A 23,248-nucleotide genomic window follows, 5' to 3' on the forward strand; every position below is an offset into this window, starting at 1 on the left:
CTTGACCCCTGTTTCAATCCAGGGGGTCAGTGTTGACATTGTGGAGGACTATAAATACCTTGGAGTTCACATTGACAATAAACTGGACTGGGCTAAAAACACCACAGCACTTTACAGGAAGGGCCAGAGTCGTCTCTATTTTTTGAGGCGACTGAGGTCCTTCAACATCTGCCAGAAAATGCTGAGGATTTTCTATGAGTCTGTTGTGGCCAGTGCGATCCTCTATGCTGTTGCATGCTGGGGGAGCAGGCTGAGGGTCGCAGATGCCAACAGACTCAATAAACTGATCCGTAAGGCCAGCAATGTTGTGGGGATGGAGCTGGACTCCCTCAAGGTGGTGTCAGAGAGGCGGATGCTGTCCAAGATAAAGACAATGTTGGATAACACCTCCCACCCACTCCATGACATGTTGGTCAGTCACAGGAGCTCGTTCAGTGAGAGACTGAGATTACCGAAAAGCACCACTGAACGACACAGGAAATCATTCCTGCCTGTGGCCATCTCCCTGTACAACGCATCCACTTAACACACTGTTTGCTGCTACAGCTACACATGTTTCTTTTCCAACTATTTATTTATGAGTGACTTATGTATGTATGTATGTATGTATATATATGTATATATTGTACTATTCTTAGTTAGTGTATTGTCTGTCTTGTCTTAATGTTGGTTTATAATGGAGCACTGTAACAAAAAATAATTTCCCCCAGGGATCAATAAAGTATTCTGATTCTGATTTAAGATAGGAGAGGTCTGGGATGAAGTCATTTGTTTGTTGGCTTGAATAGTCATGCAGGAAAACTCAGTTTTGTGTTAAATTGGTTAACTGTTAAATATCAATTACATTAACAAAGTCACAAGAATAACTCGGACAAGAAAGTCACCTACACCTCTACACCTAGTCTCACGATAAAACAAGGTCATTTCTTATTTTTGGGTTACAAACAAGTCCAGTTTTAGTTACTGACAGCAGACTAAATGATAAAGATAAAAACAATGTCAACCATGTGGCAATGACAGTTTTTTTTAAAAGACATAAATATTTCAGCCAATACAAGATAGTAAAAATTCTTTCTTCTTTGAAAAACAAATGTGGTGTTCCAACGTTTGTAGTTGTATTTCACACTGATTGTTTTATCATTTGGACAATAAAGTTGAAATTTCCAGATTAAAGTAAAAAATTTATTTTGAGAAGAAAGTCGAAATGTGGAGCTTACTTTTGTTCTTTCAAGATAAAAAGCCACGTTTGCAAAATGCCTCGTGCAGATAAGCTAGTGAAACAAGTCGATGGGCCGTCGTGTGACACGGCACACATCTTCTTTCTTGTACGAGGGTAAACTATTGATAAGCTTGCATCTGTCCACTGTCATTGTAGTTTGTACAAATGCACTCTTCCAAGTTTGTGTTTTCACATGTGACCAAAAGCTTTTCAACATCGTTGCACTCATGACTGTGTTTATGTTCTAAGACAAATCATTTCTTTCCCTGTTACTAAAACCGACTCACAGGGAACAGCAGCCGTGCCTCTCCACATTTCTCAAAACAGAATTATGACTTCAATCTCAAAATGTGGTCGATAATATTTTGTTTTCTTAATGAGACCCTAATACTCTTCCGTAGATTTTTCACAAAGTACAATTTTGTGCTGACCAACAATAGTCTAAAAAAATGCAGCCATTCAACATATAATGTGTAGCTCTGTGTAGCGTCCTATTGCACGTGTACCAAATATAACTCCGCTTGAACAAAACAAGCGCACCTAAAGCAGGGCGGGGCTTTCAGCAGCTACGTCACAGTCGGTGCTGCTTGCTTACTCGCTGCGAAGTGTTGTTATGTCAGGTCGGTATATGTAACTTGTACGTAAGCAGCACTTCGGTAATAGCTGCAGTTTTTGTGGGAATCACAGAGGACATAAAGAAATTCAGGTAAGAGACAAACATGATGTAGTTTGTTTTGTAGCAATGACGCTGAATGATTGTCGGACCATCACCGGCGGCGCTGACAGAATATTTCGCGCTCTGCCGGTGATGGTCCGACAAAAAGTGATCTCCGGTGTTTCAGTGCGGTGTGTGTAATATCTTTCCTTATTAAGTGTGCCTATGTAATGGCACACTTATTACTATTCGACAGATTTATTATTCTTATTATTATTTTTCTTCCGCCTGAAATTATGAGACGACCCCACGACTCTTGGTAGGGATTCGTCGCACAGTTTTCCCCAAATTCCCAAAAAAAGACCCCATTTTCCCCCATCCATTTCGATGGGGATGGGCCCGAAAAAAGGCGCCAACACAGACCACTTTGAAGGCCTACCGCTCGGCCATACTTTGTCGTACTTTAAACGGGTCACAAGATTTTGGACTTTTATTGTCCAAATCCTCGTTGCGATATCTTTTACGGTTGTTTCACAAGAGCAGTTTAAGTTTTAGGAAGATTTAGATTTTCACGGAATGTTCGCCCCACTGTCAACTGCCAAAAAACCAGAGTGTGGAGAATAATTTAAAAAATTTGTCTTTCTCGTCCTGTCCCACCCAAACTGTTTGCCCTACATCAATAATTTATACATCAAAACTAGTATTAATAAATAATCTACATTGAAAGGGGTTATTTGATAAAAATAAAGAAATGACCTGCTTTGAAAGTATCTTCATCGCTCCGCGTAATTGTAGTGCTCTGTGTTTTATAACCCATATACATCACGTTACTGCCCTCTGCTGCCCTCTGCTGATCTCTCCTGTAAAAGACATTTTTAATGTTAATGAGCATTTTACATTCACAAATAAAGGATAAAAAGGGAACTGGAGCTATTACCTCATAACAGAAATGATCTTTCTGGCTTGACGTCATTCAAGAGAGATATGTTTGACACATGTTTTACAGATTATAGACCAACACGTCACAACTGCTAAATGCTGACAATCTGTTTGCGGCACAACTTTTTTGAATTTTCTGGGGAAGTTGAGCACAGGTTAAACCGTTAGTAACCGTGCTCGTTTTTTAAATGCTGATGCCTCAAGTTATTGTCACCAGTTACCTAACAGGGTTACATCACAGGCATGTAGTCTAACCATTGCTTGGTCATTTATGCGCCTTCTTAAAGAAGCATGCTGAACTGAGCTCGCTTGAGATTCACTTCAGAAGCAAACACATTCAAAATCGTTTAGAGGCCTGTACCACGAAGATGAGTTTTGGCATATTCAGGTAACTTCAGGGTTAACACTGAGTTTTCTCTGCTGCAAAGGTGGTTCACTCTTCCCAGAGTACATCCCCATGGCCACTATGCTTACCAATTCTGACGTCATCATGACACCATCTTTGTGTCATGCGACAGCTGCACCGAAGTGTCTGTGACACCAGATATCTATGTTCCAGTCGATTCTCTTATTTAAAATATCAATATTTTAGTAATTTGGGGTAAATTCATTTAGTTTGTCATTAACAGGAACACAGTGGAGAGTACATGTATTTTTGGGATCGTCTAAAGGGGCCAATATTACCTGCTTTGCTCACCGTTTGTTGTTCATCATTTACACCTGCTGTTAAGGGGCAAGAAGCTGCTGCAGTATTCTCCTAAATGACAGGTCTCGCCACTTGGACAATATTGCGTCATATGCAAACTGTTTCAACACTTGGACACACTCTCTGAGCTTGCAGGATTCTCATGAAAATGGTGGTTATTAAAATCCTGCTCCTCTCAAATAATCAGGCCCCATCTTAACTTAATGACCCTGTAGTACCATATCACCCTATTAGAGCACTTTGCTCTCACACTGCAGGCTCACTGCTGGGGGCTTCCCATGATGCATTCAGTATTTCCTTTTCAGTCACATTCTTCACTCACTATGTGTTAACAGACCTCTCTGCATTGAATCGTACCTGTTATTAATCTCTGTCTCTCCTCCACTGCCTGTCTTTATCCTGTCTTCCTCCCCTCGCCCCGCAGATGGCCCCGCCCCTCCCTGAGCCTGTTTCTTCCTGTTAAAAGGGAGTTTTTCCTTCCCACTGTCACCAAAGTGCTTGCTCATAGGGGTCATATGATAGTTGGGTTTTCTCTATATGCATTATTGTAGGGTAAATGGCCTGTATTTGTATAGTGTTTTACTAGTCCCTAAGGACCCCAAAGCACTTTACACATTCAGTCATGCACCCATTCACACACTAAGGTCTACCTTATAATATAAAGCGCCTTGAGGCGACTGTTGTTGGGATTTGGTGCTGTGTAAATAAAATTGAATTGAAAATTGAAAATCCAGGCTGGTATCGATGATACTGATCTGATACTGATACTTTGTACAAAAAAGTAATGTGTGGAAACTCAAAAGCAAAAGTAATGTATTTCAAATTATTCTTTCATAAAGAATACAAGACATCAGACTTCTTGTTCTAATTCTTTAATTAGGAAGAATTATCAAACAAAAAATTAAAAACACCTGAAAAGTCAATGCCTACATAGAAAAATATTCAGTTAGTGATCATGTGACTGAAAATAATAATATAGCTGAGAAACATTTTATAGACACATGTTATTATCTATCTTATTAAATATTTTTTGAGTTGAATTTCCATTATCTTGTATTTATTATAAAGGTTTTGCAATGTGGGCAACATGGTGGCATGGTGGTTATTAGGGCTGGGCCATATCATACCGTTCACCGCTATAATGTTGGGCAACGATAACAAATTGAAATATGGCGATAAAATATGGGTAAAACGCGCATGCGCAGTGCCTTTGTTTTCATATGCACATGGCGGAAAAAGTATGGCGGCCACGGAGAATGAGAAGAGTGAAAGTGGATCGTTGAATGAAACGAATGAACCTGAACTGGTTTGTAAAAATGCTGCAACTTCACTGGTGTGGAACTGGTTTAGCTTTCGTCCCTCAGATACACAACAAAGCACTATTTTTGGTAGCGCATGCTAGTGGGCCGTCGTTATTACCGTGTTGTTTGGAAAATACGGCGCACTTAAAATCAACCCTTTGATTTGTCTGAAAGTCGACAGAGCCCCTTATAATCCCGTGTGCCTTATGTATGAACTCTGGTTGTGTTTACTGACCTCGAGACGATTTTATGTGCACGGCGCTCGAAAATCTGTCAAATGCTTTAGTACGACTTTGCTAAGCTACGAAGCCGGTTGTCGTTAGCAACCACGACGGTTAAACAATGGCGTGGCTCCACCGTCCGCTTATTAATATATTGACCTTTCACAATAAAGCTCAAGATCCTGTTGAGACTTTTAAAAATAAACGAAATCCCGTGAAAGAGTATTCAGAGTGTTTACAGATGAGAAGCATAAAAGAGGCATCAGGTGCTAAAAAATAAACCTTAGACTCAAACGTTAGAACAGGCTTTTCCCCGCAGCACGCCGTGTAATAAATACTCACAAAGAAAACGGCGCCGTTACAACTTATGTCTAAAAATGTATCGTTTCATGCATCGGTTAAAAGTCTCAACTCCAGGTACACAGCGCCCAGCTGAAAACACTTCACGCAAGTCGAGCTGCCCGAGATTCACAGAATTTACAGAAAATGTTAAATTTTTGTGATTTATATCGTTATCGGGACGATAGATGTCTTATATCAGGATATGAGATTTTGGTCATATCGCACAGCCCTTTGTTGATTCATGGTTTTCTTCAGTTTTTGTTCTACTGCAGAATATTTTTAAGGTTATCTGCTATAAAAAGCCAGGCCAGAAAAATCTCCTTCATGTTTTTTTCTGTTTTATCCTCAGTTACTTTGACACTGTCTGAGTCAGACCTGAATTGAATCAATAATAGAAATCAGTGTTGATACCCAGCCCTAGTCAGCAGCCTAGGCCTGACAGAAGTGGATGCAGCTGTGGGTAATGAGAAAAGATGAAAAGAACGATTGATAACTTTTTCGTTAAGGCCTGAACCATCTGAAATTCATAGCCAGCTCTGACATGGAGCCATCAACCTCTCAGGTTATGTCTAACACCGGTCCGGAGACGGCATCCCATAATGAGCCACACACGATTGACTCTGAGCCAGAGCCCACTGAAAGTAAAAGGGGGACGTGTATACATTTCAAAGAGAGTGGTTTGACCAGTTTCCCTGGCTAAGATACAGTAAAGCTGACCACCTGATGCACTGCGTTTACTGTGATGAGTGTGGAAAGACCACAAGCGGCAATACTGCATTTGTGACTGCTGCTTAGGGCTGGGCGATATAGCCTAAAATTCATATCGCGATATAATTTGAAGCACGTGCGGTAACTGTCATGGTCCTGGGTCGGTGACCCAGCGCTTTTAGTTTATTATCATTTTCTAGTTTATGATGATAATGATTATTGTTTGAGTTCTATGTGTTATATTCGGTCTGCCTTTGAGTCTGCGTCTGTGTCTCTGTCTGTCTATGGTGTCAACCCGTCTGTTTGTGAAGCTGTCTGTTTAGTTCTGTGTCTTGTTTGGTTCCCCGTGTTTGAGTTTCCTGCTTTATTGTGAAGGTCTCTGTCTGATGTGAGTGTGTTCAGTTTACATTTCCCCTGTCCCGTCAGCTCCGATTCCTCCCAGCTGTGTTGCCCTCCTGTCTCTCATCCCCTGATTACTGGTGTGTGTATTTAAGCCCTGTGTGTTCTCCTCCCTGTTGCCGGTTCGTCTGTGTTCCTCCGTGTCAGTCTGTGTTCCTCGGTGGCCTGCTCGTCGTCTGCCTCTCATCCTCTTGTCGTATGCTCCCAGGTCTGTTATTTTAGTTCTCCCAGTTTAGATGTTTTCAGTTATTTGTCATGCCCCCACTGCTTGTTTGCCACTACACCTTGTAAATAAACTTCACTAGCGTTTTCATCCACTGCTTGCATCTTGGGTCCTCCTTCCTCCACACCACACGGCTCGCCTTCCCAGCCGCGACAGTAACGATATATATCACGATATATTCTTCTGTATAACGTATTTCCCACACTATAAGGCACACTTAAAATCCTTTAATTTTCTCAAAAATCGAGAGTGTGATTTATGTATGAATTCTGGTTGTGCTTACTGACCTCGAACCGATTTTGGCTGCAGAAATCTGTTAAAAAATGTTTTAGTACAACTTTGGTAAGCTGCACTGCTTGATGGATTGTCAGAGCATTACGGCTGCCGTAGTGAGGAGCTTCGCGGAGTAATCTGGGTCCAAAACTCCGTCCGTTTCAGGTCCCAAAGTCAAACGAATACTAAGAGTTAAAAACGGTCTAAATTCTTTCATCATCAGCGTTGCTGCTTTACCAGGTGTAACAATTAAGTTTAACATCCAGGCATCCATGAAAACAGAATTTATTAAATTTCACGGAGTTAGAAGTTAACAGGAAGTTAGCTCGCTAGTTTACACCTAAACATGACATACTATGTTCTGACGGAGAGATTTTTGAAGCTAATTCAAACGTACAGCTCTGCTATCACTTCCTCTTTTTTTTTTCTTTTTTTTTTTTTGCCTGTCCCGTTTGGCTCTTTTGCCATCAGAATTGTTGTCTAAAGGCAAAGAAAGATGCCCAACGGATTTACTTTACCAAATTGACCATCCCAGTCTTGCCGTAATGGTCCATTTGATTCACCTTTTATTGTTTATTTTATTTTCACTTACTGAATACGGGACAGACTTGACTGGAGGAAAGAAGGGGAGAAAGAAAGAGGGAAAGAGAAAGAGCTGAGAAGAGGGACGGGGAGAAGGGCAAAAAACAAAAACCAACAGAATGAGCAGAAAAAAAAAAAAGAAAAAAAATGCATATATCAGTCACCTGGGGCCCGTTCTTCGTACCTCACTAAGTAAGTTAGCTGGATTTGATTGTTGACGATTTCGCGTGATCCTGGATCGTTCGGTTCCCCGAAGCTCATCCGGGACTTGCTGTCGTAGCAACAGAGCTGTAAGCGTAAACCTGCTCGGGAGCAGGTTTACTTTATGTAAACAGGATTAGATCGCGACCACGCAGGTATGTCCGCTTCATTTATACGAAAGCAACAGCGATATTCCACCACTGTTTCACCATAAATAAATATTATCAATGTAACTAAAGATAATGCAGCACTGGATCCTTTTATTGATTACACACAGATACATACAGGTCATTTCCTAAAAAAAGGGAAATGAACTATTAACATTGTCTGTGAAGGTTCTCAGTCATCCAGGTCATCGTAGTCAAAGGAGCTTGCAAAGAAAAGCGTCTGGACTTCTTTAAGTTGCTTGAAGACGTTTCACCTCTCATCCGAGAAGCTTCTTCAGTTCTAAGGGTCAAATGGTGGAGAGTCCCAGATATAAACCTAGTGGGAGTTTCCCCCCACAGAGGGACAAAAGGACCCCCTGATGATCCTCTAATCGCCTGAGCCAAGGTGTGAAACTGGGCGTGGGTCCCAATCAGCCAGAGTTTCGGGTGTGTTCATTGTGAAACCTGGCCCCACCTTATCATGCGAATTCCTGAGGTCAGATGGCCCAGGATGTGAGTGGGCGTTAAGGCGTCTGGGAAGGATCTCAAAACTGGATTATAGATGGCAGAGAGTTGGTGTCGTAAACCCCCGCCTCTGTTCAAAGATGGTCGCTCACAGTGGACATAGATGGCTTCTTTCACTCCTCTTTCAAACCATCTGTCCTCTCTTTCCAAAATGTGAACATTGGCATCCTCGAAAGAGTGTCCTTTATCCTTAAGATGCAGATGGACTGCTGAGTCTTGTCCTGTGGAGGTGGCTCTTCTGTGTTGTGCCATGCGCTTGTGAAGTGGCTGTTTGGTCTCTCCAATGTAGAGGTCTGAGCATTCCTCGCTGCACTGTACAGCATACACCACATTGTTAAGTTTGTGTTTTGGAGTTTTGTCTTTCGGGTGAACCAGTTTCTGTCTGAGCGTGTTGCTGGGTCTGAAATACACTGGGATGTCATGCTTGGAGAAAACTTTTACTTGTTCCCATGTTCTAGTGGGTCCTGTTGTGGCTCTAATGTGAAAGGGGATATAATATAACATAATATAATATAATATAATGTAATGTAATATATTATTGGATAATATAGTGTAATATAATAAATCTACCCACTAGAACATGGGAACAAGTAAATGTGGAATACAAGAATATTCTACAGAATGGTAATATTCATCACTGATATTGCTTTTAGTCTCTTGGAAAGAGACCCTGAAATAATCTGTTAGTTTGTTCATAACAGCAACCAAGAAAAGGGCAGAGCAAAAAAAAGACAGGTGGTGGTCCTGCACCCCCTCGTCAACAAGTTGGTTAAGTGAATAATACCCTCACGGGAAAATCGATGTCTCTCTATGAGCACACTGTCGCGCTGAGCTAAAGGATCCTGTCTATCCCGCAATATATGCTGGATTCTGAGGACTCTCCTTATCAATCTTGCACCTTCCACAATGGGCTGCTCGCGTATACGGACAGGACATGGCTGCGACAGGCTTCCCAAATCCACCTTCGCTTTTATAGCCGTGGTCTCTCATCTTGATTACACGAAGTAATTTACAATTACTACTCTGAAATATGAATTACATCTGTAATAATCACATACATGTAATAGAATGTTAATAGTTCATTTCCCTTTTTTAGGAAATGACCTGTATGTATCTGTGTGACATCAATAAAAGGATCAAGTGCTGCATTATCTTTAGTTACATTGATAATATTTATTTATGGTGAAACAGTGGTGGAATATCGCTGTTGCTTTCGTATAAATGAAGCGGACATACCTGCGTGGCCGCGATCTAATCCTGTTTACATAAAGTAAACCTGCTCCCGAGCAGGTTTACGCTTACGGCTCTGTTGCTATGACAGCAAGTCCCGGATGAGCTTCGGGGAACCGAACGATCCAAGATCACGCGAAATCGTCAACAATCAAATCCAGCTAACTTACTTAGCGAGGTACGAAGAACGGGCCCCTGGTATATAATGTTGTGCTACGTGATTGCTAGCGACACAGCTATGTTAGCATAACATTAGCACAGTGAAGCTGGAGGATGAACGCCAACCTTTTTTCCACTTGAGAAAAGTTAACGTGAGGGATTCTGGTGGTCAGGGACAAATGCAATCGCATAGCAGGATGCTATACACGGGCCAAACTTCAGTCAGGAGAACAACTGAGATTATTCATCCACAATACGAGGTTAGTCATTAATATACTGAAACAACGTGGGAATAGAACAGCTGCGAGATTTTTTTCCCCCAGAAATCTCTCAGTCAGAACATGCTATATCATGCTTAGGTAACTAGCGAATCTAGCGAGCTAACGTCTAACTCCGTTAAATGTAATAAATTCTGTTTTCATGGATGCCTGGATGTTAAACATCATAGTTATACCTGGTAGAGCAGCAACGCTGATCATTTTATTAAAGATGGAAGAATTTAGACCGTTTTCAACTCTCAGTGATGTTCGTTTCACTTCGGGACCTTAAAGGACGGAGTTTAGGACCCAGATTACTCCCAGATTTACGAGCACCTTAGTCCGACAAATACGGCAATAACGACGGCCCGCTTGCATGTTCTACAAAAAAATGTGCTTTGTTGTGTATCTGACGGACAAACACCAAACCAGTTAAGTTGCACCATTTTTACAAACTAATTCTGGTTCATCCGTTTCACTCAACAATCTGCTTTCCCCATTCTCATTCTCCGTTACCGCCGTGCTTTTTCGGCACTTCGCATGCGCGTTTTACCCATATTCTATCGCGATATTTCATTTTCTTATCGTTGCCTAGTATTGTACCGGTATTACCCTGAACGGTATAATATGGCCCAGCCCTAGTTGCTTGAAGACGTTTCACCTCTCATTCAAGAAGCTTCTTCAGTTCTAAGGTCAAATGGTGGAGAGTCCCAGATATAAACCTAGTGGGAGTGACATATGTCTGTGAAGGTTCTCAGTCATCCAGGTCATCGTAGTCAAAGGAGCTTGCAAAGAAAAGCGTCTGGACTTCTTTAAGTTGCTTGAAGACGTTTCACCTCTCATCCGAGAAGCTTCTTCAGTTCTAAGGTCAAATGGTGGAGAGTCCCAGATATAAACCTAGTGGGAGTTTCCCCCCACAGAGGGACAAAAGGACCCCCTGATGATCCTCTAATCGCCTGAGCCAAGGTGGGAAACTGGGCGTGGGTCCCAATCAGCCAGAGTTTCGGGTGTGTTCATTATGAAACCTGGCCCCACCTTATCATGCGAATTCCTGAGGTCAGATGGCCCAGGATGTGAGTGGGCGTTAAGGCGTCTGGGAAGGGATCTCAAAACTGGATAGAGCTGGGCGATATGAGATTTTTTTCATATCACGATATGTTTTTTTTCATTTCAGGCGATAACGATATCTATCACGATATAAGCCAAATAACTATATTTGTAAGATTTAAATGTGCCGTTGCTCACAAGTAAAATGTGAAATAATCAGCAGCTTGTTTTTATTTAAATATTTATTTCCCATAATAAGTTCAACAGGGTAGATGTACTTCAGGAACATGAGACTTTTTCAGATAAATAAAGGCAAATATTGCAAACTACACAAAAGGCAGCCGCTAAAGCGTTTAAGTTTCAAAATAGAACAAACGAAACAGACTAAATTGTCAATTCCACTTAGAAACAAAATATTAATTCTAAAAATAAATCTTAGTTTGTCTTACAGAAGAACAGACAAAACTGACTAACTTTTGTCAATATCAAATAAACTTAGAACTAAAAGGAAATTCTCAATCTCTCCTTGTTGTATAGCTTAGCTTTTCAAACAGTTTTAACAGTTACTTTAGTCTGACAAAAGCCGAATGACGAATTAGCGCTTCCAGTCAGAGACTGAGGCTACGTCCACACGTACACGGGTATTTTTGAAAACGGAGATTTTCCGTTTTCGTTTTAAAAAATAATCCCGTTCACACGTAAAGGCAGAAATGAAGGAAAACACTGCTATGAATATGCCAAAGCAGCAGGTGGCGCTAGATTCCTAACCGTGCAGAAATGTTGGCCAATCAGAAGTCTAGAAGCCTCGGTGGGAAAAAGTAAACAAAGCTGCGGCATAGAAGCAGAACCGAGTCGTATGTGTGGACGGACAGTAACTGTGTGTATATGTAAGCATTTAAACACTGCAGAGAGTAGAATTAACAGTATTGTAGAAATTCATTTCACCGAAACAATAACGTGGCGCACAGTGTGACGCATGCACCAGTTTATTGTATTTCCAGACTTGCTTTCGGCACATTTACAGTGCAGCTACTCTGTTTTTGTCAGACTTGAAATAGCCGAAATACCTTCACACTACGGAACTTCTATGGCTCTTCCGTTCGACAATCTCTCCGGCGTTGGAACCATCATCTGGTTTTTCTTCGGTCACGCTCGGTTGATTTTTCTAGTCGGCACACTCATTTCCTCCATTACGCGCTGGCTCCATTACCCGCTGGCTGCTTCCCAAACAAACACACGTGCAGCTTGGCACTTGTGCTGTACGTAACAAGTCACCCGACGTGACGCTGCGGCTGTGATTGGTTCGGCTCTGCGCTACTTAATTTGGATTGGCTGACCTTTTTTTTTCTTTCTTTTTTTTAAGAGGACAAGAGCAGCGAGGTCTATCGCGATAGCTTAATTTCTCTATCGAGTAAAAGTTATATCGCGATACATATCGTTATCGTTCTATCGCCCAGCTCTAAAACTGGATTATAGATGGCAGAGAGTTGGTGTCGTAAACCCCCGCCTCTGTTCAAAGATGGTCGCTCACAGTGGACATAGATGGCTTCTTTCACTCCTCTTTCAAACCATCTGTCCTCTCTTTCCAAAATGTGAACATTGGCATCCTCGAAAGAGTGTCCTTTATCCTTAAGATGCAGATGGACTGCTGAGTCTTGTCCTGTGGAGGTGGCTCTTCTGTGTTGTGCCATGCGCTTGTGAAGTGGCTGTTTGGTCTCTCCAATGTAGAGGTCTGAGCATTCCTCGCTGCACTGTACAGCATACACCACATTGTTAAGTTTGGAAATAAACACTTATGGATATATGTGATGTCTTGATGAATCGAGCAGGTATTTGAAGTTTACGCAGCACCATTCTCACATGAATCATCTTCAAAGGTTTATTGTGTGACCCAGAAAGAGTAATATTTCAAACTCTGCCACTCTGCGTTCCTCTGCCACTGCCTCGTTTGAGTTTTGGACGAAATGGATTCTGGGATATTTCATTTCGTCATTTTGAGCTGATTGGAGACAAAAACAGCCAATCAGATTTTTTTTGCATCCAAGTCTGTGATTGGCTGGTTTTGTCTCACAAATATAACGGTGTACAGAAAGAGTTGAGCGCGCACGGGCAGAAATGTTGAGAGCGCGAGCGACACATTGCGAGCGAGCGCAAGTGCAAAAACTGAGCGAGAGGGGCTGCTGTTGTGTGTGTGTGTGTGGATAATAGCAAACACTGAAATACAGTTTTTGCACGCAGGAATGAATTTTGTTCACTCAAATTCAGCTTTTCTTCGCTCAAAATAATTTTCTCCTCAAAATGCAACACTTGCACCTGCAAATTTTTTTTACGTGCGCTCAGAATAGTGGCACAAAAATAACGCCATACAACAGTGCAACCGTGACAACAAGTTAGTCTAGAGCTCTGACAGGTGTACTGCAGTCTTTATGCTTAGAGCCTAACCTACTCTCAAACAGGTTAAGTTCCAGATTAGAGATCAAGAAGTATGACATCATCACCCATTCACCAATCAGTTTTCCAGAAAATGGCATCACCATTCCTGGAAGATCCCATCAGACCTCCACAGAGTCCAAGGTTTAAAAATTAGGGGCTGGCTAAGAAACAAGCACTGATACAAAGCAAGTCTGTTTAAAAAGGAGGAGATTTGGAGATTGTGTGTTTTGGATGAGAATGAAACATGAAACTGTTCATTATAGTTGTTCATATATTGTTTACATTATATTTGTTACATCCTGCACACAACCTAACCTTTTCTCACGCAGCATGCTTGGAACAGTGGTGATTGGCATTGGCACAGCTGGTTGTGTTAGGATCAGAGACATGCTGGTGCCACTACGTGGCAGTCCTGCAGAGAAACTTGCTGTCAAAGGATTTATATCCAGGTAACACACACATGCTGATGCAGCTCATTAATGATATGAGATATAGTGTATGTGGTCTTTGTCAAGCAAAATTATTGTCATAAATCGTTAGCTCATGATGAGTCCAGAGGTGAATGAAAATAAAGCTAACTGATGGATGTCACAACATTGCAAGGGCAGCAGTGTAAGCAGAGACAAGTTGTCCTTATTCCTACCCAGGTCCTCCAGCTCTTCCAGGGGTGCACTGAGTAGTTCCCAAGGGCAGCTGAGATATCTAATCTCTCTAATTAATCTGTCCTGGGTTCTTCCATGAAGACCTCTTCAAAACAGGAGGCATCCTAGTCATCATGCAGAGGAATAGTAAAACTACAGTGAGCCCTTAACCAAAGCACGTGGATAGAATGTAGGTCGATTGGTAAACCAGCAGATTTGTTTTCAGACTCAGCTCTGCACCAATCGATGTCAGTCTTCTCACTTGTGAGACCCTGAGAAATTCCTTCCCTTGGAGTAGCTACTCCCCTCCAATCAACGGGCACTCTGCCACTTTTTTTTTTTTTTTTACAGAGGACCATCACCTCAGACTTGGAGGTGCTGGTTTTCATTTGAGTTGCTTCCAGCTGGGCTGTTAACCACTCTAGCTGAATGTTATCATCTGATCAAGCCAAAAGAAACAAATCATCTGCAGAAAGCAGAGGCCACCCTGAGGCCATCAAACCAGAGATTCTCCATCGGAGCAGTCACAGATACAGTAGAACACTTCTTCCACCTCTTCAGTTGCCGAACTGTTTCCCAGGATTGGAACAGGTTCCAGCCCCATTCCAGGGTCTGGTTTCAGAACCCCCAAGCTGTGACGAGGTGAAGTCAGCTGTTTCCAGCTGGTATCTCTCAACCTCACACACTAATTCATGCTCCTTCCAAACTGGAGGCCATGACTTGCCATGTACCCATAAAAAGTCACAGTACACTACAGTGTTCACTGTCCCGTCCAACTCCATGAATTCAGGTGTGTAAAGTCAAGCACCCAGGGTTGCAGACTGTGTTTACGAACAGTTTGTAAGACTGTTAGTGAATTAAAGTTCATAGCGTTGTAATGTAAAGCTGTTATGTTGACAATCGGTGTATATTTTCATTTTTGTTGTTTGTGAATCTTCAGTCTCATCGGATGTTGTCTTAACTGTGACTACTGTATTCTTCCTTTTGCTTCTTTTGCTTTGGTTTACCAAAGGAGAAGCCTGGAGCCTCAGCAGGGAGTGAGTCGGATCTCACTGGAGGAGGCTTTGGGTAGAGACGACGTTCATGTGGCGTTCATCTGTACTGAGAACATGTCACACGAGGACAATGTCAGGTAAATGTCTGTGCAACTACAAAATGTTGTAGAAAAAATGTACAGGGGGTTGGGAATACTTAGATTACAAACGTGAAAGAGGTTAAACATCAGATTTAAGGAAATATGCTGAGTCATTTTTCCTGGAGTGGAAACCGCGCAATTTTTTTTCACTGAATCAGTAGCCAGACTGCATCTAGACTTAGTAACACATTGTTTTTCCCTTCATCGGGAGCAGCGCTGGGCTCTCCAAATCACGGACAAACAGGATCCCACATTCGTGATTTTTATTTCACAAACACTTGTTGTAATGACTAACTACTCCTGACATTTTGGAGATGTTTGCTCTTTATACAGTAAAGTTACAGCGGGATACAAATAACATCGGGCTGATCCTGCCACGATTTGTTCCCCCGGTTCAAATCACAGACAGACAGGATCCCACAGCTGTTTATGTTTTTGAACCTATTTCGCAGAGGAATTGAAAAATGTATTGACAGCAATGTTGAATATTATTACACAGGAAAAAACAACTACAGTAAAATAATCCCACCGTGACGCCTCTGCCTTTGTAAATGGAGGGACAGTAACTGTGTGTGTGTATGTAAGTGTGTAAAACCTGCAGACAGTCAGATTAACAGTATTTTGTCTCTATCTGCCATGCTGCAATTCATCTCATGTAAACAATAATGTGGCCACAGCGTGACGTGATAAAAGGCGCATACCTTTGATGTTGTGTTACAAACTCCACACGTAAAGGCAAAAAATAAGTTTTAAAAAATCTCAGTTTTCTGTGATTTGAAACACGTTTACGTGGATGAAAGGTCCAAACACACAGAAACAGCTGCGTTTTTAAAAAAACCTGTGTGGGTGTTAACGCAGTGTAAAAGAGTTAGTAGTTTATTTTATTAATTTATTGCTGTTTACTTGCATTTGCTTAATTGTTTACTAAATGTTTGAGGTGTGAAATAAACCGCAGTGGAGCAAAATATGGGCGTGTGCGGTTGGAGGATGTGTTTGTGCGGGGGGGTCTAAACAAACGTTCAAATATGCCTAAGCGCTCATGTAAAATGTAATTACATATCTAATTTTGTCCCCAATAGTGCTCTATTATCTGACAGGAGTCTTTTTCTCCCATCGTAGAAAACATTTGTAACAAAATTCTGAATGTTTACGAGACCTACTACTTATTCTTGTTGCCTTCATTTTGACCAAGAACTCGTGTCTCATTAGGATGTTTCTGCAGGCACAGAAGCATGTCTGTGTTGAGTATCCTATGACCATGAGCTACAAGGCTGCGGTGGAGCTTTGGGACTTAGCTGAAGAAAAAGGTGATCATTTATGATTGTGTGCTACCATGCACTTTCCCTTTGCACGTCAAACGCTGAGTTCGGAGAAATGCTGTCAAACAGATAATTAAAAAGTGAAGCAATTCAGCTGTAACATCTCAGAGTAATGGAAGTTCCTTTTATTAAGTACAGTGTTGTCATCACTACTGCTGTGAGAACAGCATGAACATTTACCCCTGATGGTTCTGCAAGTGATCACTAATTCATAATAGCATTTGGATCGGTTGTTTTGCAGAAACACAGTTTGATGATACTGTGGGAAATGACTTTTTGTTTTATTTAAGAAAAATAGTAGCTCATTTTGGATTTGATTGCAGCAACACTTCACTTGTGTCAAGATGGGGAAACAAAGGCTAAAAAATATTTGTTATACTAAAAGAAACAGCTGAAGGAACATTTTGCGACAAATTAGGTTCATTGGCAACAGGTCAGTAATATGATTGGCTGTAGAAAGAGCATGTTAGAGAGCCAGAGTAATATTATGGGCAGAGAGTCACTAATCTGCAAAAAACCGAGTCTACAAAAGTTGTGGAACAATGTTAGAATAATGTTCTTCTGTTATGGACCACACAGACTAGATGTCTCCAACTACAGCAAATGATATTAATGATATATTAGATTCCAAGAATCTGGAGGAATGTCTGTGTGCATGGGCACAGAAAGGCTGAATGCCCCTCAGGGGGAGCTGCATTAAAAACAGACATGATTCTGTCATGGAAATGACAGCATGGATTTAGGAACGCATCCAGAAATAATTGTCTTTTAACACAGTTAGCAGGTTAAAGCTGCAAAGAAGAAGCCATCAGAAATCTGCTGTGGGCCAAACCTCTGAAGCTGAATCAAAATTTGAAATTCCTTCCCCAAAATATAAAGACGAGAGGGATCATCATGGAGGTGCATCAGACAGGAACAGACTTCAGAGGCTTTAGGGCAACATGTTTCTTCCAGGTTATACTCAGGGAGGGTCTTTGCATACCTGAGTAAGACAACAACATTTGGCACACGAGGAAATGAGATGCTACGCAGTGGCTGGCATCTTTTTGAGACACGTTGTCTTCAAATCCAAGTTGAGCTAATATTTTCACAACATTTTTCATAAATGGTAAATTTCCTCTGTTTAAACATTTGATGTTTTCTGTATTCTGCTGAGAATAAAATACGGGCACACATGATTGCATCGCCTGTTTGCATTTTGTGTAGCATGCCTTCTTTTTTTGTTTGTAAAAGTTTGAATCCTCTGATTCTCAGCAACTGTGTCTGTTTGTCAGGAGTGATTCTGCATGAAGAACACATTGAGCTGCTGACAGAGGAATACAAACAGCTGAAGAGAGAGGTAGAGGGGAAAACCTTGCAAGAAGGTACTCTTCATTTTACTGGTAAGAGACAGAAGCTAAAGAGTGTCTTTTTAAATAACCCTTGGGTTAGAGCTGGGCGATATATCGAGTTTTTAAAAAATATCGATATATTTTTATACTAGATATAAGATCTGACAATATCCTTTATATCGATATAGTCTATGTTACGTTATAATTAAACTTGCGGAGCCGAAGTTTGCCTCTCTTTCGTCCACTTTCGTCTTTACGCAACGTTACTCGGCCTCGTCTCTCCTTCACTGAACACAACTCCCCCTCCTCCCCCATCGCTTCACCTGCAGGAAGCAACAAGATGGACACGGCAAATCTCCTTTAACGAGTTACTGCGCATCGCCCCGTGCGTGGGGCTGGACGGCGTCAATGTGTTAGCTAGCTAACCACGCTAACGAGCTAACCGCGCTAACGCCATGCAGCCCAGAGGTGCTGCACGGACTAAAATCCTTTCATTTTCTCAAAAGTTGATAGCGCGCCTTATGTATGAATTCTGGTTGTGCTTGATGGCCGCGAACCGATTTTATGTGGTACACGGCGCTCAGCAATCTGTCAAAATGTTTTAGTACGACTTTGGTAAGCTACGGAGCTGCACCGCTTGATGGATTGTCGGAGCATTACGGCTGAGCCTCGCGGAGTGATACGTACTGTGCTTCAACGTAATAGTACCCTACTGTGTATAAGGACCATAAATGGCACCTGTTAAGAGACGTGGTTGCGAAGCGGATTTCAAACTCCAGGTTGTCAGTCACGCAGTACAAGTTGGGAACAGAGCAGCTGTGAAATCTGTCTTTGTTATTGTGCTCGGCGTCTTTTAGTTTACATTTTGACTGCACAATTGTGAGCTCTTTGTTTAGCACAAAAACAACCTTGTTTTCTTTTATTTATGGAGCATTATTATTTAATAAATGCTCATAATTTATTTTTGAGTAAATTTTATGTACATCTGCTCTATGTTAATAAAAGTGCCTGTGTGACATCTGGGACACAGCTTTGACTAAGAACTCTCTTTTTGTTCTTACTTTATGGCTTTAAAAAAATATATCGAGATATATATCTTATATCGCCATCCAGCTAAAAAATATCAAGATATGAATTTTGGGTCATATCGCCCAGCCCTACCTTGGGTTTAAAATCTGATCACGTTTCCACCAGCAGAACGTTACCCAGGGAAGGGAATATTGTGAGGATCTGCAAAGGATGAACTAGGCCCTCGTTTACAGTCCCTGCACGCGAGGCAGAAGCACAATGACCAGTGAAAACCAGATGAATATGAAAACTCTAAATATGCTTGTATGTGTATCTATGTATAATATTCTGTGCAGCACCTGTAGTGTTTAAAGAAAATTGTTGGTGTAGTTACCGCCTGTGATTTAAATAGTGAATTGTGTATCCTGTTTGTGTATAGCAGCCTGCAGACGTTTGTTTGCGACAGCACACGTCTCCTGAGCAATCCCAGCACATTCTTCTTCGGCGAGTTAAAGCATAGGAGTGGTGTGTGCTGTTACTCAGTAAGACTAAGTTCAGAGGTAGTAACGTTGAGCTTGGTATTTTTCAGAAACAATTGTTATTCTATACAAACAGAAATATAGAAATTTATGCTTTCTAAAGAAAACTCGTATCTTTAGAAATGCTATCCTTTGCAATCTTAGAAACAGTATTAGGGGAATTTTTGACAAAAATTTGATGTGAGGTCTAATAATTCAGTCATCTGTACGATGCTTTAAACACACAACAGTTCTCATCAACTCTAATTCAAACTTCAGGAAACTCTTAGTAATGTACGTGCTGTAATTTCTTCAAGGTGGAGCTTTAAAGCCTGGATTTGGTTTCCCATCATTCAGCGGCATCGCCCGCCTTACTTGGTTGGTTGAGTTGTTTGGTGAGCTCTCAGTATCTGCAGCAACACTGGAGGAGGACCCTGCTAACAGCTACAGCAAGATGACTGCAAAGCTGCTAACATCTGACAACAGGTACGGAGGATAGATCCATCTGAATGAAGAACAAGAGGAGGACTATACCCTAAGTGAAAATAGGACATCTTATCCCACATGTCAGCACACAAGACTGGGGGCTAGGGCCAACATCAGAGCAGGGTTGGACCAAACAGACTAACTAAACCCCAAACAACAGGAATGTAGATGTGGATAATATTTCAAAAATCATAGCCAAAAGTCTGTTTGAAACATCACTCTTTTCTGTTGTCAGTTGTGCAGTACATGCGTCATAACTTCATTTCACCTAACTGGAATAAATAAAAGTATTTTTAAAGTCAGAAAGCCATTGGAGTAGCCACTGAGTGAGAATATGTCCCAGTCGTTTGGTTGTCATGACGAAAGGACAGATGAGAGGCGTAAATGACGTGTAATCATTTCATCTTATGTCCATCCAGATCTCTGACATGGATTGAGGAACGGCAACCAGGCCTCCCCCGAGCAAAAAACATCAACTTTCAGTTTGATTCAGGGCCTCTGACTCAGATTCCTCCGGCACCAAGAGGGACCGTGGGCCTTTTTATGCAAGACCTGATCCATTTCTCTGCTAAGCTGGCAGGCCAAGTGAGTCCTGAAGAGCTCCAGAGAGAGAGAGTCAGGGTCCTACACTGCCTGGAACTGGCAGGCAAAATACAAGAGCTTTGCCAAGGTTAAAGGGAAACTCCTTGATCTCATTGGATGATAGTTACATTTATACCCCTGTTTCAAAAAACATTTGGGATGCTGTGTGGAATGTAAATAAAATGCAGTGATTTGAAAGTCACATATATTTATAGGCTACGTCCACACGTACACGGGTATTTTTGAAAACGGAGATTTTCTGTTTTCGTTTTAAAAAATAATCCCGTCCACACATAAACGCAGAAATGAAGGAAAACGCTGCTATGAACATGCCAAAGCAACAGGTGGCGATATATTCCTAACCTGTAGAAATGTTGGCCAATCAGAAGTCTAGAAGCCTCGGTGGGAAATAGTAAACAAGGCTGGGGCATAGAAGCAGAACCGAGTCGTATGTGTGGAGGGACAGTAACTGTGTGTATATGTAAGCATTTAAACACTGCAGAGAGTACAAGTAACAGTAACAGTATTGTAGAAATTCATTTCACCGAAACAATTACGTGGCGTAATTGTTTCGGTGAAAAATGGCGCACACCTTTGACGCTGCGTTTTCTGCGTTTTCTCTGTTTTTTTCGTCCACACGTAAATGCAAAAACGGAGTTTTCAAAACTATCCACCCTGGCCGGAGTTTTTAAAAATCTCCGTTTTCAGTGACCGAAAACGCCGTTTACGTGTGGACGAAAGGTGCAAACGCATAGAAAAATCTGCGTTTTCAAAAATACCCGGGTACGTGTGGACGTAGCCTCAGTTTATTCACAATAAAACAACAACCTTCATAAATATCTGGGAAGTGAGGAATGCTGCGTTTGTAGCAGAGGAATGTCGTCCCATTGTTGTGTGATAGAGAATTCAAAGAACTCTTCTTTTGAACTGAGCGCTGACAACAACCTGGATGTCCACGTGCCATCCATGTTTCCCAAAAACAGTTGCTTTAATCGTTTGGCTTTTTCTTTGCATGACATAATTTTAAACTGCATTTATGGATGACATTATTGACTTGCAAGCTTATTCCAGTTGGACTTTCTAAGTGGGGACATCCCAGTTGTTTTGGGAAGTCAACAGGATGGTGATGTACACTAATAAAGTAAATATTAAACCACCTTAAAGTCTGACTTCATTATAGATCAATATTGGTAGGAGAGGATGGCTCGCAATGACAGACTTCCTCCAGACTTTGACGAATGAAAGCTGAAAGAATGAAGGTGCTTTCTGGATACGAGTCACAGCTCAACAAAGATAAGCAAGCAACTGGTGTTTTCATGGTTTCCAATTGGATGAGAGAAACAGTGGGGGAAACACTGGTTGATGACTTGAACAAGGACCCTGGTACGAACACATTACTCACGAATCTTGACAGTTTGTTTCTTGAAGAAAAAGACCAGACCTATGATGTTTCTTGCCTTGAGAAGATAACGACAGACCCCAGTGTAACTGTGACAAGCTCTACCATGGACTTTGAACAATGATACAGTCACACGTGGACGTACACGATGGAGCTTCCCAATGCAGTCTTGGCTTTTAAATCATTAGATGCTGCATGTTTGGATGCTAAAGTCTTTACAGCATGTTCAGATCTGACTTTTACATTTATGAAGTCGACTCTAAAAAGGATATTTGGAAGAAAATCAGAGGCTGTCTCAAGTAGGTGAATTAACCAAGAAATGGTAAATATCCCATAGCAAAAGTGACAGAAAGGCTAGCCACTGGCACAAAGGGATCAGGAAGAAACTCACTGTTTGGCTGCAGTACTAAATGTGCAGTTTATCCGTCTGTTTTTCACTGGGTTAAAGACTGTCCACAAAGGTGAGCAAGTCAAGATAACTGACACAGATAAAGGTGAAGAGTGTAATCCACCGTCTGTAACCAAAGAGTGCTTTGGGATGCAGTTACTGACATTGCCTGCATGCAAATTATGTGTGGGAAAAACAGTGGGTACAAAACTACATCACTGAGCAAAGCCAGAAAGAACTGAGTGCACTGAAGAAAACAATACAGTATGAAGTACAGTATATTATTCGTATTGTATTCTAATTTTTGCTATACAACTTTTGCACTGTCCACTTCCTGCTGCGACAAAACCAATTTCCCACATGCGGGACTAATAAAGGTGATCTTATCTTAGAAACACCCAACTGAAAACTGGTGTATTCAACAATAAAGGTGAAAATTACAGCAGAAATTGGTCTTAAGACCTTCTTTTCCAGAGCCTGAAACACAGCAGACACATTTGTTAATCCAAGTGACAAAGTGTCTAAACGGAGTATTAAAGGCCGTCTGAGACTCGCTGCCCTCCTGGATGCAGAGATGAGGCTTTTATTTTTCTTTTCTATGTTAGGAAGTTCCAATAATTATGAACATTCAGTCACATATGAATACAATTCTCTTCATGTTTAATTCAGTTTATGCAGTTTTATCATTAGCCCATTCTCACATGAACACCCACTGGGTCCTCTACCAGAGGCCTGGGGTCTTGGGGGTCCTTCAAGGTATCTTTGGTTCTCCAAGGACTACGCTTGTTCTGACTTTATAATTTACACTGGCTTATACAGTTTTATAAACTGCCCTAGAGCTCCCTCTGGTGGCTGCTTTGTAATATTCTTTTGAT

At 41.5% G+C, this 23,248-nt stretch overlaps 1 protein-coding gene across 2 annotated transcripts; it reads left to right on the forward strand.

The window, feature by feature from the left end:
* Positions 1-1,768: 1,768 nt before the first annotated feature.
* On the forward strand, positions 1,769-21,743 carry blvra (biliverdin reductase A). Of its 2 annotated transcripts, none has more exons than XM_085388517.1 (7): positions 1,769-1,925; positions 13,896-14,015; positions 15,220-15,339; positions 16,552-16,649; positions 17,936-18,025; positions 19,836-20,004; positions 20,424-21,743. In XM_085388517.1, exons 2-7 carry the CDS (start codon positions 13,897-13,899, stop codon positions 20,677-20,679), a joined length of 852 nt encoding a protein of 283 aa, XP_085244643.1. In that variant the 5' UTR covers positions 1,769-1,925; position 13,896; the 3' UTR covers positions 20,680-21,743. The 2 variants fall into 2 exon arrangements, with proteins under 2 accessions (XP_085244643.1, XP_085244642.1); XM_085388516.1 differs by having other exon boundaries at positions 1,770-1,925; positions 17,936-18,043.
* The last annotated feature ends 1,505 nt before the right edge of the window (positions 21,744-23,248 follow it).

The sequence above is a fragment of the Rhamphochromis longiceps genome, linkage group LG18 (genome assembly GCF_057381845.1).
Source record: "Rhamphochromis longiceps isolate RC_006_pf linkage group LG18, R_longiceps_female_GT1.1, whole genome shotgun sequence".
In the NCBI taxonomy this organism is placed as follows: Eukaryota; Metazoa; Chordata; class Actinopteri; order Cichliformes; family Cichlidae; genus Rhamphochromis; species Rhamphochromis longiceps.